General features: G+C 37.7%; 1 protein-coding gene across 1 annotated transcript in view; it reads right to left on the reverse strand.

The window, feature by feature from the left end:
• Window positions 1–15,203, reverse strand: part of LOC140138960 (dynamin-binding protein-like) — a 105,672-nt gene that overhangs the window by 15,965 nt on the left and 74,504 nt on the right. The window contains 7 exon segments of the mRNA XM_072160741.1: window positions 520–625; window positions 1,380–1,473; window positions 1,806–1,861; window positions 2,925–3,016; window positions 4,163–4,286; window positions 10,488–10,556; window positions 12,954–13,117. Of these exon segments, the coding sequence (XP_072016842.1) occupies window positions 520–625; window positions 1,380–1,473; window positions 1,806–1,861; window positions 2,925–3,016; window positions 4,163–4,286; window positions 10,488–10,556; window positions 12,954–13,117 (705 nt within the window).

Below are 15,203 nucleotides of genomic sequence, written 5' to 3' on the forward strand. Positions count from 1 at the left end.
GTTTGTATGTTTGAAGGTGAAAAATTAACAATAAGGCACCCGGTTTTAATGCTGCGTTCAGCAACTCGACACTCGTAAACAAACCATGCTTAAGTTTGATTGACAGATGACGTCAGACATGATCCAGTCTTTTAATCTCTGTCTTTCATAATAACTAATAGCATGACAGAGATTTGCCACCTGTGGAGCATGGAATTTGGACACCAATTCAGTAAGACATCTTTATTTGTTTGGCCCCACAAACCCTCAAACACTTCTTAGGCCCATCAGCTAATTCCAGATAAAATCCATACAGCCCTATATTGAAGACATAATCTTAATCTCCCATACAGGGGTGAAGATTTTAAATGAAGTCACCCATTCAGTTATCCCAATTTGCTATTCACACTCCCAGCATGGACAATTAAGGTCATGTTTTAAATAGGGGGTGTATGAATTTCAACTGAATAGCCCAATTTTCCCTTTTGCCTCTCAGGCCAATTAGAATCACTGCATACCTTACTTTAGTTTTGCACTTACCCAAATCTTTCCTTCTCTTGAATTCATTGATTGCTGTGGCAACCTCAGTCATTGTAGTGATGGATTTCTGTAACATTTCTTTGTCTTCATGATCATCTTCAGTATACTGTGAGAAAACAAATTTAATGTGTAATATCGTAAACTTCCCATAATATTATAACTAACCATACCCAGGATTTCTGTAAATTTATTTGTCTCATGATCTTCTTCAACATGCATTAGAACAAAATACATATATTTATGATTGATGATACCTCTTATCTTTACTAGAGCTGGATTTATACTCGATCACTTTCGCAGAAAAGCTAATTTGACTTCCGTTTTCAGAGCGTCGAGCCGATTAATCGATACCTATCACTTTTTCAAAAACTACATCACTTTTAAGAGTTTGAACAAATCCCAACTCCCAAGCGATGTTGCATGTCACATGAATGCACCAACCAATCATTTCCTATCTATCATTTTGGTAATTAATTTATCTTTCTCGATCATCAACTTTCGGAGATGAATTAATTCTAAACAATAAAAATTTACAGCAATGGATGCTCTAAAAATATATTTTGTGGAATTTAGAATATTTTATTTAATTGTCATCTGCAATTGCGATTGCTGTGATAAGTATAAATGCAAAAGCAAGAAGCAATGCATCGAAAAATTTGGCGATTGCACATTGCTTTTCAAAAGGATGTATGGCAATTGCTAGTATAAATTCAGCTGGCTTCAAAATGATACTTGAGTAATAAGCTGCACTGGTTAGCTTAAAATACCAATTGATTGATTGATTGATTGATTGAGTGATTGATTGGCTGGTTGATTGATTGATTGATTGATGGACTAGTTGATTGATTGATTGTTCTTACCTTTTCTAATTCACCAAGCAGCAAGTGATATTTGAGTATTCTCTGCACTGGTTTGATGAGAAAGGAAGCTAAATCCCAACAGTTGGTGCTTTGCCTGATGATGGATAAACAATATAAATTATTAAGGTTGGAAACCGTTGAACCTCATAACTGCTAATTGTTGGTCTAAAGTATATAGAAGTAAACATATTTAGAATGGCAACAACATGACAAATCCATATGCGATCCAAATTTGGGTAAAATCCCCCCCCTCATCGTTTTTTTACCCAACATTTTCGGGCAACATAACAAAATTCGTCAGTCAATTTTTCTATTTTTTTTATTAATTTTTAAAAACTAAATAGAGGGAGTGGCATTTATTAGAGAAAATACTGTATTGTTATTAGAGGTAAAAAGATGGAAGACGAAATACTTGCTAGTACATACCTTACAAGTTCCAAACCCTGGTTAATATATTCTTGCACCTCAAGATTTTCTTCATACTAAAGGAAAAAAACACACAAAACATTTCTTCACTCGAAGTTCATTCATTATGCACACTTGTCAACATAATTTATATTAGCATATGTGACCTAATCTGATCCATCTCAGGCCAAGGTAGGAAATGTTAGAAAATAAGTTCCTACCATTACTAACTTGCTCAGCACCTACTGATATTGAATCCCAAGGTCTCTTGAATACTTGGTTGCAAAGTTATGAACCTTTTTCTTATGTTTTTTATTGTTTTTTCTCCTCTTTTTTGCCTATATCTCATCAGTTTCATTATTGTCAACTTAACAGATGTATATGCAATTTAATTCATAGAAACCCTTGATATAACAGGCTCAATTTGTGGCACTGACTGGAAGTATACTATAGACCACTTGACATCATTGTTTATCAACAAAGGCGAGGGACTCGTCTTCGATATGCCCGAACGAGCCGCTACACTGTTCAATGGCTTTCCTGTACTATATGAAATGTGGCGGGCGATTTAAAATGCATGTGCCCTTAGCAGACTACGATGCGTACGCACACTGCAGGGCAAAGAACAATTGAAATTGCCACAATGCGCGCGCATACTGCCGGGCAATGACGTCAGATGCCAAGTGGTCTATACTATGATTTATTAAAATCAACTCACCCATTCAGGTAAGCCTCCCATACACATTACCTTTGAAGCACACCCACCCCCGCACACCTCTGTGTGTGTTTGCCTGCAACAGCAGACACTGTATATTGCTATCTAGCCGTGGACATGTGTATGGTGTTTTCATCGCCTAATCGTGGACTAAAATGGCGGATTTTGTGTGTGTATGATACAAAACGGAATTGTAGCCATCAACTGCAGACTGTAGTTTTTACATGTACGGTCTGCGGTTTTGAGCAAGTATCGCTCAGATAAATTATGCAAGCACTTGAGGTCTAATGCAGCAGTTTGAAACCGAAGACTGTACTCTGTTGCAGGTAAGTCTGCAGTTTAGAGTGAAAAATCTTGTGTGTGTCCTCGTTTGCAAGCAAACACCAACACACCCCCCCCCCTACACCCCACCTCCATACACATACCTTTTCCAGTAAGGCAGTAGCATCATCATGATTTCTGCAATACTGTGCGTAAGCATCTTGTAACTGTTGGCAATGCCTCATCATACAAGCACCTACATGAAAAATACAATCAGCAAACATTAATTATGATGCAAATTTGCCTTTTTTCACAGTTATAGGCTCTATCGGATATTTTCTGTCCAAAATATGCTGTGTAACTGTACCAACAAACCATCAACAATTAATTATAGGTGAATTTGATCACTTAAAGCCTTAATGTACGATCTTTTTACATTTTTAGATTTTTCTTTTTTTCTTCTAAAATGATAATATGCAATCATTATGAAAGTTCCCAATACATTTGGACGCGAAAAACATTGGAAATTTGCAAAGAAACAACATCATAAACTTCACCTCTATCACTCGAAACATCTCGCACTATTTGGATTAGGACAGCGAGTGCGGCCTCAGAGTTAGTCTCCCACGCGTTAGTTTGGTTACGCTCCCTCAACATGTGGAGGGAGCGTAACCAACTAGTTTTGTACTGAGACTACGGTTTTGCGATCGTGGCGATATAAAGTCATAATCTAAAAATTATGACTTTATGTCGGACCAACAGAAAATCGTCCCGTTTTACTACAAGTAGGACGAATTTGACAGTTTGCTCATAGATTTAAGTTAGAACATGTGTAAGTATTACAAATATGCCAAAAAATCGGTTTTGAAAAAAATAAAGGTAAATTCTGAAAAAAGATCGTACATTATGACTTTAAGGAATCAAATAGTAACATTTGCACAGTATTTTTTGTGGGACATGAGAGCACATCAGACATATCGAATTGCATTCTGAATACAAGAAATATCTTTCTGATATCAAATAATTTTGATTTTTTTTTTAAATGGCGACATTACACAAATTATAATACAGGTTTTGGTAATAAGAACTTGCACATTCTTTAAAAATATCAACAATGGTCTTGAAAGTGTTGAATGTTGAAAATAAATTGCTGAATACCCTTAAATAACATTCATCCAAATAGTTGTGACAAATTTTACCCGCTCATGCGTACCGTGTACGTAGGCTTCCATTAACTTGTGTTTATGTATACGCTACTATACAAGTGTGGATTCATTACTGAATAACAACGGTCTGCTCCTGTACAAAGGTATAGGAAGACTTGCTAAATGTAGAATAATAGGCACACTTTCAAATATGGAATGTATCACATAATCTGACAGATAAATTGTTTATATCTTACCAACAAATTGATCTTCAACTGCTCTGTCATCTGTTGAAGTCTTCAGATCCTGTAAGAAAGACTCTGCTACCTCTATCACCTGCTCTATATTACCAAATAGTATCTCAAGCTCCAGACCACGGGCCTGTGGAAGAGATTATCAATTTATACATGGTTAGAATTTGCTAAAAATGTGAAGAAATTTACTTTGATATGAAAAATGCTGCATGGACAATGCAAGCAGAGTATTACATGGAAGGTGTGGATTTCATTTATGCATATGTGTATATCCATTAAAGGATGCACTTGTTACTTCAAATTATCCCAAGTCACATAATTTTGGAATGTTCTCTGTATTCCTAAACCATATTTAGGGGATGATTGTATGCGACCTCTACTTGAGATAAGTCTAGCTCCTAGCTGTTAGTAAAAAGAGACACATATAGCAGCTGACAAGTGCATCCTTTTAATATGGATGTACAAAATATAAGCAAACTGTGTATAGTGTCTGTGCTTCATGGGGAAAGAAAATATTCAATCAACATAACTTCTATATGTGTAGTATTTGATAATTGACTGTGCAATTTTGCAATTGACTGTGCAATTTTGGGTAAAACTTAAAATTAGTATTAGGGCCAATGAGAAATTTGTTTCTGTTTGTCTCAACTACTTCTACAGGAGTCAGGAGAAACTGCTTTTTTACTGCCGGGTGGTGGGAAATGAGTTATTGTGTGCATCTGATGAAGGGGGGGGGGTTGCTCATGATATTTGGGACATCATGAAGCTGACACACCATTATAAGACCCTTGTTTGGCAGTCACAATGCTGGCATGCTTGATAAACTTGCAGACATAGATTGTGCAAGATGCTGATGGCATGACATTAATCTCACTATACGGTAGTTTGTATATCTACCTCGAGTCACCGGCACTAGCTTTGAAGTTCAGCACATTCTGCGTTACCATAGTGTTACTTGGTGCGTGTACATATTTTTACCCAATCGATCAACGTGCCGCATATGTACACGCAAGAAACTAAGCCAACGCAGCACACGCTGAACTTCAAAGCTAGTGCCGGTGACTTTAGGTAGATATACAGACTATACCTAAGAGTACCAAAATGTCACATAACTCCTGTCTCTCTGTAAAAAGGATGTTTGAGGGAGCACAGTACATCAAATATTTTGAGTCCCTTTATTTTTTAAATATTATGGTAGTTTATTTACCCCATGGGCATTGCAGGCATGTAGTAGCTATTTTGATTGGTTATTTAGATATCATATCATAAAATAAACCAATCAAGGCCTCTCTAAGAAAGGAAGTAGTGCCCATTGGGTTAACAGATGTAAACTATTGCTATCGTTTTTGCACTTGGTACTTTAGCAGTGAGATTAAAGTCCTTCCAAACCAATATGGAGAATTCATGATGAAAATTGCCCCACTTTTTATGTCTGCTTTCAAATAATAACAGGCAACAAACAAGCCTCAATTAAAGTTCAAAATCACTTTCTTTCAAAAGAACTCTCATGTGCAGTTCTCATCAAGCAGACTGATGTCAGTCATGATCAGGTATGTAGTTGTTTGGGCAGGAAAAAACCTCCTATGTGCGTTTGGCCCCTGAACATGTTTAAAACAAAACTGCCAACAGGATACATAGGAGGTTTTGCTTTAAGCATGTTCAGGGGCCAATGACACATAGGAGGGGTTTTTCCTGCCCAACAACAATGTTGGGTTTGATCTCAAAGCATGTTGACAGTGGGCTATTCCATTTGAAATCCATCACTCCCTTGAAGAAGAATTTGAACCAAATTCAACCATAAATATTATTAATTAATTTCAAATCCAGCCACTTTTATCAATACACTACCTGGGTCCTATTGCTGCAGATCCCAGTAGCACATATCCAGTTACTTTGTGGCAGTGCACCAGTGCAGTACCAATAAGGCCTCGTATCCATAGGATGTTCCCTTGTGGCGTGTGCCCTTGTTCCGTGTTTACTTTTTCCCATGTGACCTGCCACACAGACAACGAACCGTAGCGGCCACTAAGCAAAACAAAGGTTCGTTGTCTGTGTGGCAGGTCACATGGGAAAAAGTAAACAAGGAACAAGGGCACACGCCACAAGGGAACATCCTATGGATACGAGACCTAAAGTACCAGTGTATGTACTGCATATGTGTGATTCCAATGTATGTATGCTAGAGTAACCATACAGGTACTCTATATCTCTGAGGGCTACAGCAATAGGAATCTGGTAGTGTATACAGTGGTAAAGGTGCAGGAGATTTCAAAATTGCAAACAAAATGTTCTAATTTGAGGCCAAATTGTGCAAATATCAACTGGATTTGATCAATTTCAACAATATTACACTGGAATTTCACATAAAACTAGCAAATATTTCCAGTTAGATTGAAATAAGGTGCAACTAGAGTTGAGATGGCAGCAAAATCTTCCATAGGGGTGAGTTTAATTGAACTAGCCCAATGCAAGTTACAGATGGTATAGCTGGTAGCTATCCTAGATAATAGATAGAAAGGTTAAAGGTCATAAGAACATGATGGATATAAGGAATAAATCAAGTGTTGTTCTTTGTTAGTAAACTCAAGCCCATTTTTGCACATATGCTTCTTCACAAGTATACATAGATGTGACCCACTCCCACAAAACATGGATTAAGTCCCCAAACATATTTTTGAGTTTTAGGATTTCCTAAAGATGACATTCCCATAAAAAATCTGAAGTTTGGAATTCTTAATTTAATAATACTTGACTCTGGGACGTAAGTGGACATTCAAATCCTTGAAAGTGCTTAATAGAAGATTATTGAATCAATAATTAACAGTTGAGTTAGGGTAATCACACTAGGATAATCTTGTGTAAAGCAGAAAACTTACTGGCCCATTTCTCAGAACAGAAATTAAGCAAACATATCCAGGTATCATTAACAAAATGATCAATATCTTGATATGTAATGAAGCTATTTATATAATGTTAGCATCATTTTAAAGATTATCTAGAGCTTAAATTTATATTAAAATCATGGAATGTCAAAAATTTGACTTTTCTTGGTTTTGTCAGAGTCTGTCACATATGAATATTGAAGAAACTTTGAAAGAGCTTGTAACATCTCATCATCTCTCAAAGAGGTATCCACAATGGAGAAATAAAGTGGTTTCATTCAGTGAGTCAGTGTTAGTATTTGCAGACCTCATTCATCTTCTAGTAATCCCTACTCTTTGGTTCACCTCAAGTTTGGTAGTGATATCAATTCTTTTTCGCGGTTGCGCTGCAAGCTTCCTGGCATACCACCCTTATATGTGTGCGCGTACGTTCTGCATGATCAACTTTATGCGCACAATTTGATACTGCGGCCAGTGAAATATGCTCCTACATCACTACCAAACTTGAGGCAAAACAACATTTTGAAGTTAGTATTAGTATTATTTCAATTTTAAGTTATCAGGTCACCTTACTAATTAGAAAAGAGAGAGAAAGCAAACTTAGTAAGTAGTTAATCATTCCATCACCGATAATTTAAATAGAATTTATTACAGTATGCAGAATAGTATATAGCGTACAGGTCTCGAATTATGTCAACATTTCCTGGACTTTCTTTTGAAGTTGATAGGCATGTTGTGAACAAAAAGTTGAAGGACCTCCGAGAAATCTAGGGCCTTTGCAAATTTTTAAGGGTGTTTGACCCAAGACCCACCCCATTTTTAGGCTTGACAGTGTATTCACCCAACATATTCTGGTAATACAGTAGGGACCTGTTTTAAAAAGACTTATCTTTCTCTAAGAACTATTTTCATTGGTTACACATATTAAGCCAATCAGAGATATGGTAAGAATAGTCAGCAGACCTGAAGGGGAATATGCTTATAAATGATTAGAGTCCTGGGATTATAGTAAATTGCTATAAACCTTTGACGAGAGCATACTTCCCCGATGTTCACAAGGCACCACTAAAGTGTAGTATGTGTGCATAATATGTGTTGTCACTTTTACCACCATACGTGTTGTATGTGTTGTGAGATATGCACAAATCAATTGTAGTCCCGGCCCCCCGGGGGCCGGGGATAGCGGGGACCTACCCGGGGATGTAATTTTGGAAACTGTTACAAACATGTTACAGTCCCGGCTTAGTCCCATGGGCGGGCACTATTTCTGTGTACATCCCGGGTACATCCCGCCAAGTCCCCGCCGGGCACCATGTTCAAGTCCCCTTGAGTGTTTCCCCGCTATCTGACCCAGCACAGTTGTGAGTACTCTTCTGTTACGTCCTGGGTACACTCCCGGGTTAGATCCCGGCCTGTTTGAGAGGTATTACATCCCCGTACACTCCCCCACTACGTCCCGGCTCGGACCCCGCTATTGCCAGGCCCCTGGGGCGCCGGGACTACAATTGATTTGTGCATTAATTGCGCATTGTCAACATCATGGAACTATACGCTTTCATCAGAGGTTTACAGCAATTTACTTTGGGAAACCTCCATGTAGCATGATGACACATAAAATAGAAAGCCTGGTGATTATACAGGTGCTGGTATAATAAATGATAACAGGTTTGCATTATTGTAAAGGGTGTGTGTGGTTTGGCAGAGTAAGCCTTATTCATAAGGTCCACGGCAGGGGTAGGCATAGTTCACCAAGTCTTTCTTGCAATCAAGCAGCATGCTTGATATGTGCATGTGTGACCCATGGCAAGCCTTAGAATGTCGGATGTTTAACCAGTATAATGGACAGAAATGATTCATGATAGAGTTGGGTGCTTGGAAGAAACTGACAGCACAGGTAGAGATGATGATTTTGGAATCATGACTTTATCAGGAGTGCAATAAAAACTTCAAAAATGCTTTTCTTATTAGTGACTCACTTCAAGAAAACCACAAAACCAAGAATAAGTCAAGGGTGCAGCTATTTTCATAAAGAGGGTATAACAGATTAACATACCAAGATGACAGTCCCTACACGATTAGTCTGAACACCATAATCATAGAACACAAAATGGCATTATTTTTTGGGGTTAAAAAGGTAAAGTTGTGAATACTCTCAATCATCTGGGAATCTTAAATGAAAGAATGAATTAATTCTTGTCAAGCAACGTTACAGTCAGTACCACTGACCTTCAGCTGAGTTGTGACGTTTCCAAACACCTTGATTCCCAGTAACTACCGGTCGGTGTATGACATCCCCTTGTCACATCACATGGTAAGGTAAAGTTCTGATAGCCAGATGTTACCGGTAATTGAGGTGTTTAACATCACATCCCAGCTGAAGGTCATACTTTCGCTTATGATTCCCAAATAATTGAGAGTATTTTTCATAATAGCCAGCTCTGGTCTGGTTGGATTAAAATATATCACATTTTAAAGTGACAAAAGAGAGAATTTTCTGATATATCACCAGCAACCTTAGAAGGCATCTTACTCATATCAAGCTGTACCACACACAGAGGCTTTGGAAGATTTTGAAAATGGGGGGGGGGCTGTCAGATCAAATTTTGTTGATGACCTGTTCTGTGGGTGCTAGAGGGGTCCTCCTAGGAGTCAGAAAGTTTGGCAAAAAGTGTGTCAAAAACTGCCATTTTCCGGGATCTGATCACAGTTTATTACTTTCCCTGAAAATTATTGGGGGGGGGGGAGGGGACTGAAAGGTATTTGAGTCCCTGAACCAAAATTACTAAGCCCTTACTAGCCTGTTGGTTCCAAAGCCTATGACATGTTCTTTGGTTTTGTGATAGCAGTCTTATGAGTGTAAACCCAAAAAGTACAGACTTCAGATTTGCGCCTGTGTAGCACAATGGTAAATCACTGTATTGGTTTGTCGCAATAGAGATCAAAATCCTCCGGCATTATCTGTTAACCCAGAAATCAAATTATTATTTGACTTGTTTATGTTCGAGCGTTACAAGGTTTATGCCTGTAGCACTTTGTATGCATTATTGGCACAACGCATTATAACACAGAATGCAAACAATCACCGCATTGAAATCAGAATGTACTAAGCGCACAGTGAAATAATCTGGAGGTACTCTTTGTTAAATGTTACTCTCAATGAGCGACCTGCAAGTATGGTGGAGTCGGGACTCTTTGGGTCTACTCTCGTTGGAGGAGTCACATTTTTACAGATTTAAAAGATCAACATCATTATAAAATTAGTCCCCAGCACCACATAATGTTCAAGCACACTGTGAAAAGATAGAATGGTTCAAATTAGATTACTTTTTTTGCAAAAAACCAGTCAGAAAAATGCAAAGATAAGGTAAAGAATTTCAGCAAAAACGATCGTGCTGAACCAGTTTTTATTCAACCAGTAAAGATGATCATGCTGAACCAGTTCTAACCGGTTTGTCTCCGCCCGTTTCTTCATTTTCTTCCAAAACTTGTTGAATTAGGATTTCACTTATTTCATCCTGCAAAACAAAGGTCCATTACAAAATAAACAATCACAAAAGAACAAAAAATATTAACTAAATGTAACAAAACTGATAAAGAAAATTGGGTGATACAAAATAGAACAAGCACTATCCAGATAGCAAAAGAATTAAGGTACCAGTTTATTTAATGTTGATCCAAATATGTCAAAATAAAAACCAATACCTGTACCCATTAGCTCTGATTTAAGACCTCACTTTTTGAAATCGGTTGAGAATCAAAGAAACGGTTCTCTTTTTCAAGAACACTTTGTGTACAAATCATTAGGGCATCCAAAGGAGCAATCAGTAAATTTTGAATTTGAATCTTCCTTGGGATCACTGTGTCTTTATTTCTTGACTGATTTCAATGAATCAGGTCTTAAATCCGAGCTAAAAGATGCAGCTAATGGCTGTTTATGGCTGCTTGTTCTGATTATGATATATCTATCTTTGTTTATTATTAGGATATACAACTGGTACCTTAATTATTTTGCTGTTCGTATGTAGCATCTACTAAGACTCATACAGTGATTATATTATAACTTCTCAATCTAATCTTAAATTGTGCTGGATTCGTTGTAGGCTAAGATGAGGGGAGACAAGTAAGTGTGCCCTACGGGGAGGGGGCATTCATGGTAAACAAAAAAGTTGGATATCACAGCATGGCTATCCCGCATAATGATTGCATGCATATAAGAATGTACACTTTCTGTGCTGTAAGAAGCCTGTTGACAATTTCGTCAAGTGCAACTTTTGATTTGGACAATAACACACTTTCTGGCCCTCGTTGCTTGCTCAATTTTCACAAATGAGCATCAATTTAACCCCATGACAACTTATACAATGCAGGTTTGACCATAAATAGTTTAAAGCCTAGTCATAATTGGTAATTGAAATGAGCATTTCAAGTTATCAACCAATCAGAAATGCTGTTATATTACCAGTAGTATCCAGAGGGTTAAAGAAGACATCTTCTGTAACTAAATGTATTTGATTCCAGATGATATGCATATTTTTTTGTGTCAACTTTGTTTCAATTCAATTTCATTGAATTTTGTTTATTTTTGGTGCTTGTCACTTCACTGGGCATTCTCATACAGAAACAAAGTGAGCCTAGTCCATTGGACACCAAAGCTAGTAAACCTTGTAGACCCCTCTAACATACACGTATGTATTGAAACAAGGCACTAAACTGACAAGGCACTGAACTGGATGTTATGAATTTGGGAACAACCATGCAGGACAGAAGGATATGACATGCTGTTGTAGTTTGAGGACACCACTCATCATAATCAAGTAAGCAAGTCATCCTCCCCTTGGCCGACCACATTAGTATGGCCTGGCTAATTTCTGACATCACTTAGGTCTTTTAAAAATGAAATACATTCAGTTTTGTCTTTTAAATGAAATAATTTCAGTACATGATTTGAAATTACTTGGTACTATAGGACGGTAAACATGAGTAGGATTTAATCTTTCCCAAGAGAGGTCCTTTTCAGAGGGCTAAGCTTTCAGAACACTTTTGGAACTCTAGCGAGTGCCATCTTTAGAGCTCTGAAGATGGAACTTGCTAGATTTCCGAAAGCTCAGCCTTCTGAAAAGGAATTCTCTAGGGAAAGATGAAATCCCATTTACATTCAGTTTAGTTCAGATTAAATAGTTTTGAAACTGGAACTGGAATTAGAAACAGACTATTAAATACAGAACAAAATGCTGGAAAGGTTATGCAACACACAATTATTGATTATGTATATACTCATGGTTAAACTTGTGTAGAATTATTATCAAGATAACTTGTTTGTCTTTGTTGCACCATTTCAACACATGTTTTTCACATAATTTGCTGTAAAAGTAGTGATGTAACTGGATTAAGTACCATAGCAACTGGTCTACATTATTTTTGAATGCATTGTACCATCAACTGGATACCAAAACATGGAAACAGAAACCTGGTAGACCCCCTCAAATGTGGATGTATTGAAACAGGACACTGGACTGGATGTTATGGATTTGGAAACGGCCATGCAGGACAGAAGGACTTGACGTGCTGTTGTAGTTCAAGGACACCACTCATCTTAAGCAAGTACCATAGATTATCCGGGAGATTATCAAAGAACAGAGATAAATATCTGGATCGAAATTTTACATTATGCTGAGTCCATGTATGTTTCACTCGCTCCTGTTAAATTAGTATCTTTGAAAAGAGCTGTATCACAATCAATCTATGATTGTACACATACACAGGTGATGAGTGCAGTCCGCTTTTAGTGCAGGGCAAACATCCAAGAATAGTGTAGACCAGCATCGCTATGGTAATTAATCTTGTTACATCACTACTTCTACTAAAAAATTATAATAAAAGTATTCCATAATAAAAGTAGATTATTGCATTACCTGCTTATCTTGCAGTACAGTCATGAATCCTTCTTTACAGAGTTTGATATCTCTGACATAATCCGTCTCGGTATTAATCAGCTCTGTAATCACTTTATTGCGGAATTCTATATTCTTTGCTTTCTGAGCCTGTACTGGATCTGGTCTCACAATGTTGAGTTGTTCTAAAAACAAAACAAAAATAAGAGATATTTTATATAATAATGTATATTCATATGTAGTGGTATATATAGTCTGTCTTGTCTCAAGTTGAAAGTTAAGCCATGTTGGATTTTGCAGTGGTATATTTGAATCACGCCCACTAACCTATAATCCCGCACGGCGTATACACACGTGTAGAAGGGTGATTTGTAAGTACACTGGCGATTGATTGTAAACGCACTGATTGTAATCTGCCACTGCAAAATCCAACATAGTATGAGACACACTATAAATTGAGACTTATTTTCAAACTTATAAGCTACAAAATGGGCTATTCTAGTTGAAATCCATACATCCCCTATGTAAGACATGACCTTAATCTAGAGTCCGAAGTTTTCCGTTTTACGGAAAACGTTAGAAAATCACAGAATCGGAGGTACAACACGGAAAATGACGTTTTTGTATGCTGTGACAAAAATTGTTAAAAGATAAGAGAAATAAATGTTAAAAACAATCATGAGTTGTGTATGTAAATTTTTAAGATAAAAATACTGTTTAATAATACAGAAATAAAGGTATATTACCAAGGCATGAACCCCCTATATCCCTCCAAACATCGTAATAGTCGGCCTATTATCGTGAGAATATGCCAATCAGAGCATATTGATCGCGATATTGAACACTTTATTATAACATTAATATCATTATTTAGAGGTTTAAACCTTTGATCTCAACACAAAAATTTGCGTACCTGGAATTTTCAGTCGACACTTCGACTTTCATCAGCAGACTGGCAACCCAATTCAGAGGTCAGCGACCTTTGGACACTTGACCCCAAAATCGGATTGCATACACTCTTGGTAGCTTGTATCAGATCAAAGGTTTAAACCTCTAAATTATGTTTACTACCAACACAGATGAACTTTCATTCTAGTGTAAGAAATGATTACGGCAAGGATTGCCTAAATACGATCAGACATTTAGAAAAAACGGGCAAAAAGATCGCTCGGTATCGGAACCATCTCCGGTTTAGTTTACATTGTAAACATCAAGAAATAACACCAGTGAGTCTCCGTTTGTCAAGCACTGTCAAAGGAACTAAAGCAGAAAACATCCTAAGAAAGGCGGAGCGATCATTGTTGAGCGTAAGGATTGGCCAAATCGTGCACAAATTGGACAATTTAAATAGTGAAAAAGATCGCATTGAAAATATTGTTGATACCGCGAAAGGGCTTCCCGATGACGTCATAGCGGAAGTGAAATCACGCGGTGAGCGTGCGCAGTTGAAGGAACACGAGCTGTCGAAAGTCAGAAAAAAACAAAAATTTGCTCGACTCGAGGAAAGAAAACAGGCGGAAAATACTCGAAAAGGGAAATAACATCGCTTGAATGCATTTCTAAGTGGGTCAAGAACTGCTCTAATAGGTTGCTCAACGATCCAGAGCTGTCTGTGTTGGTAAAAGGTTTAAACTTCGCCGTCACACCCGCGAAATTGCCCATTGTTGATTTTATTACATCTACGGAATCAGCGTGTCGCACATTACCGGAAGGTAAGGCTTGTGAACTCAGGGCTAAAGTAGTTAATCTTTTGAACAGACCCAAGGCAAATAATATCGAGTCAAACCTTTCAAAGAGGAGAAAAAGCACTCGAAGATCTCAAAAGGATAAAGACATACGTATCCTACCTGCTGACAAAGGCAGGTTAGTTGTTGTGTTAAACACAGAGGATTACCAAAACAAGTGTGAAAAACTGCTCAGTGACACTAACACCTATAAGAACCTTGGTACTAGGGATCCGACCAACAAATATAAAAAGGAACTAATATCTGTTCTGCAAGATTTGGAAAACGAGGGTGGTATAAACCGGGTTGAATACAGGAAACTCTATCCGACCACCGAGACCCCCCCTAAGTTTTATGGTCTTCCCAAAATACATAAGAAAGACACGCCTCTCAGACCAATAGTTAGCAGCATTGGAACTATCACCTACAATTGTGCTAAACTACTCGCGGACATCCTTTCTCCCTTGGTTGGTAGAGCGAGTCATCATGTCGCAAATTCTCAGGATTTCGCGGATTGCATTAAGGATGAGCGCGTAGAGGAGGATGA

The sequence above is a fragment of the Amphiura filiformis genome, chromosome 18, assembly GCF_039555335.1.
Source record: "Amphiura filiformis chromosome 18, Afil_fr2py, whole genome shotgun sequence".
NCBI classification, from domain to species: domain Eukaryota; kingdom Metazoa; phylum Echinodermata; class Ophiuroidea; order Amphilepidida; family Amphiuridae; genus Amphiura; species Amphiura filiformis.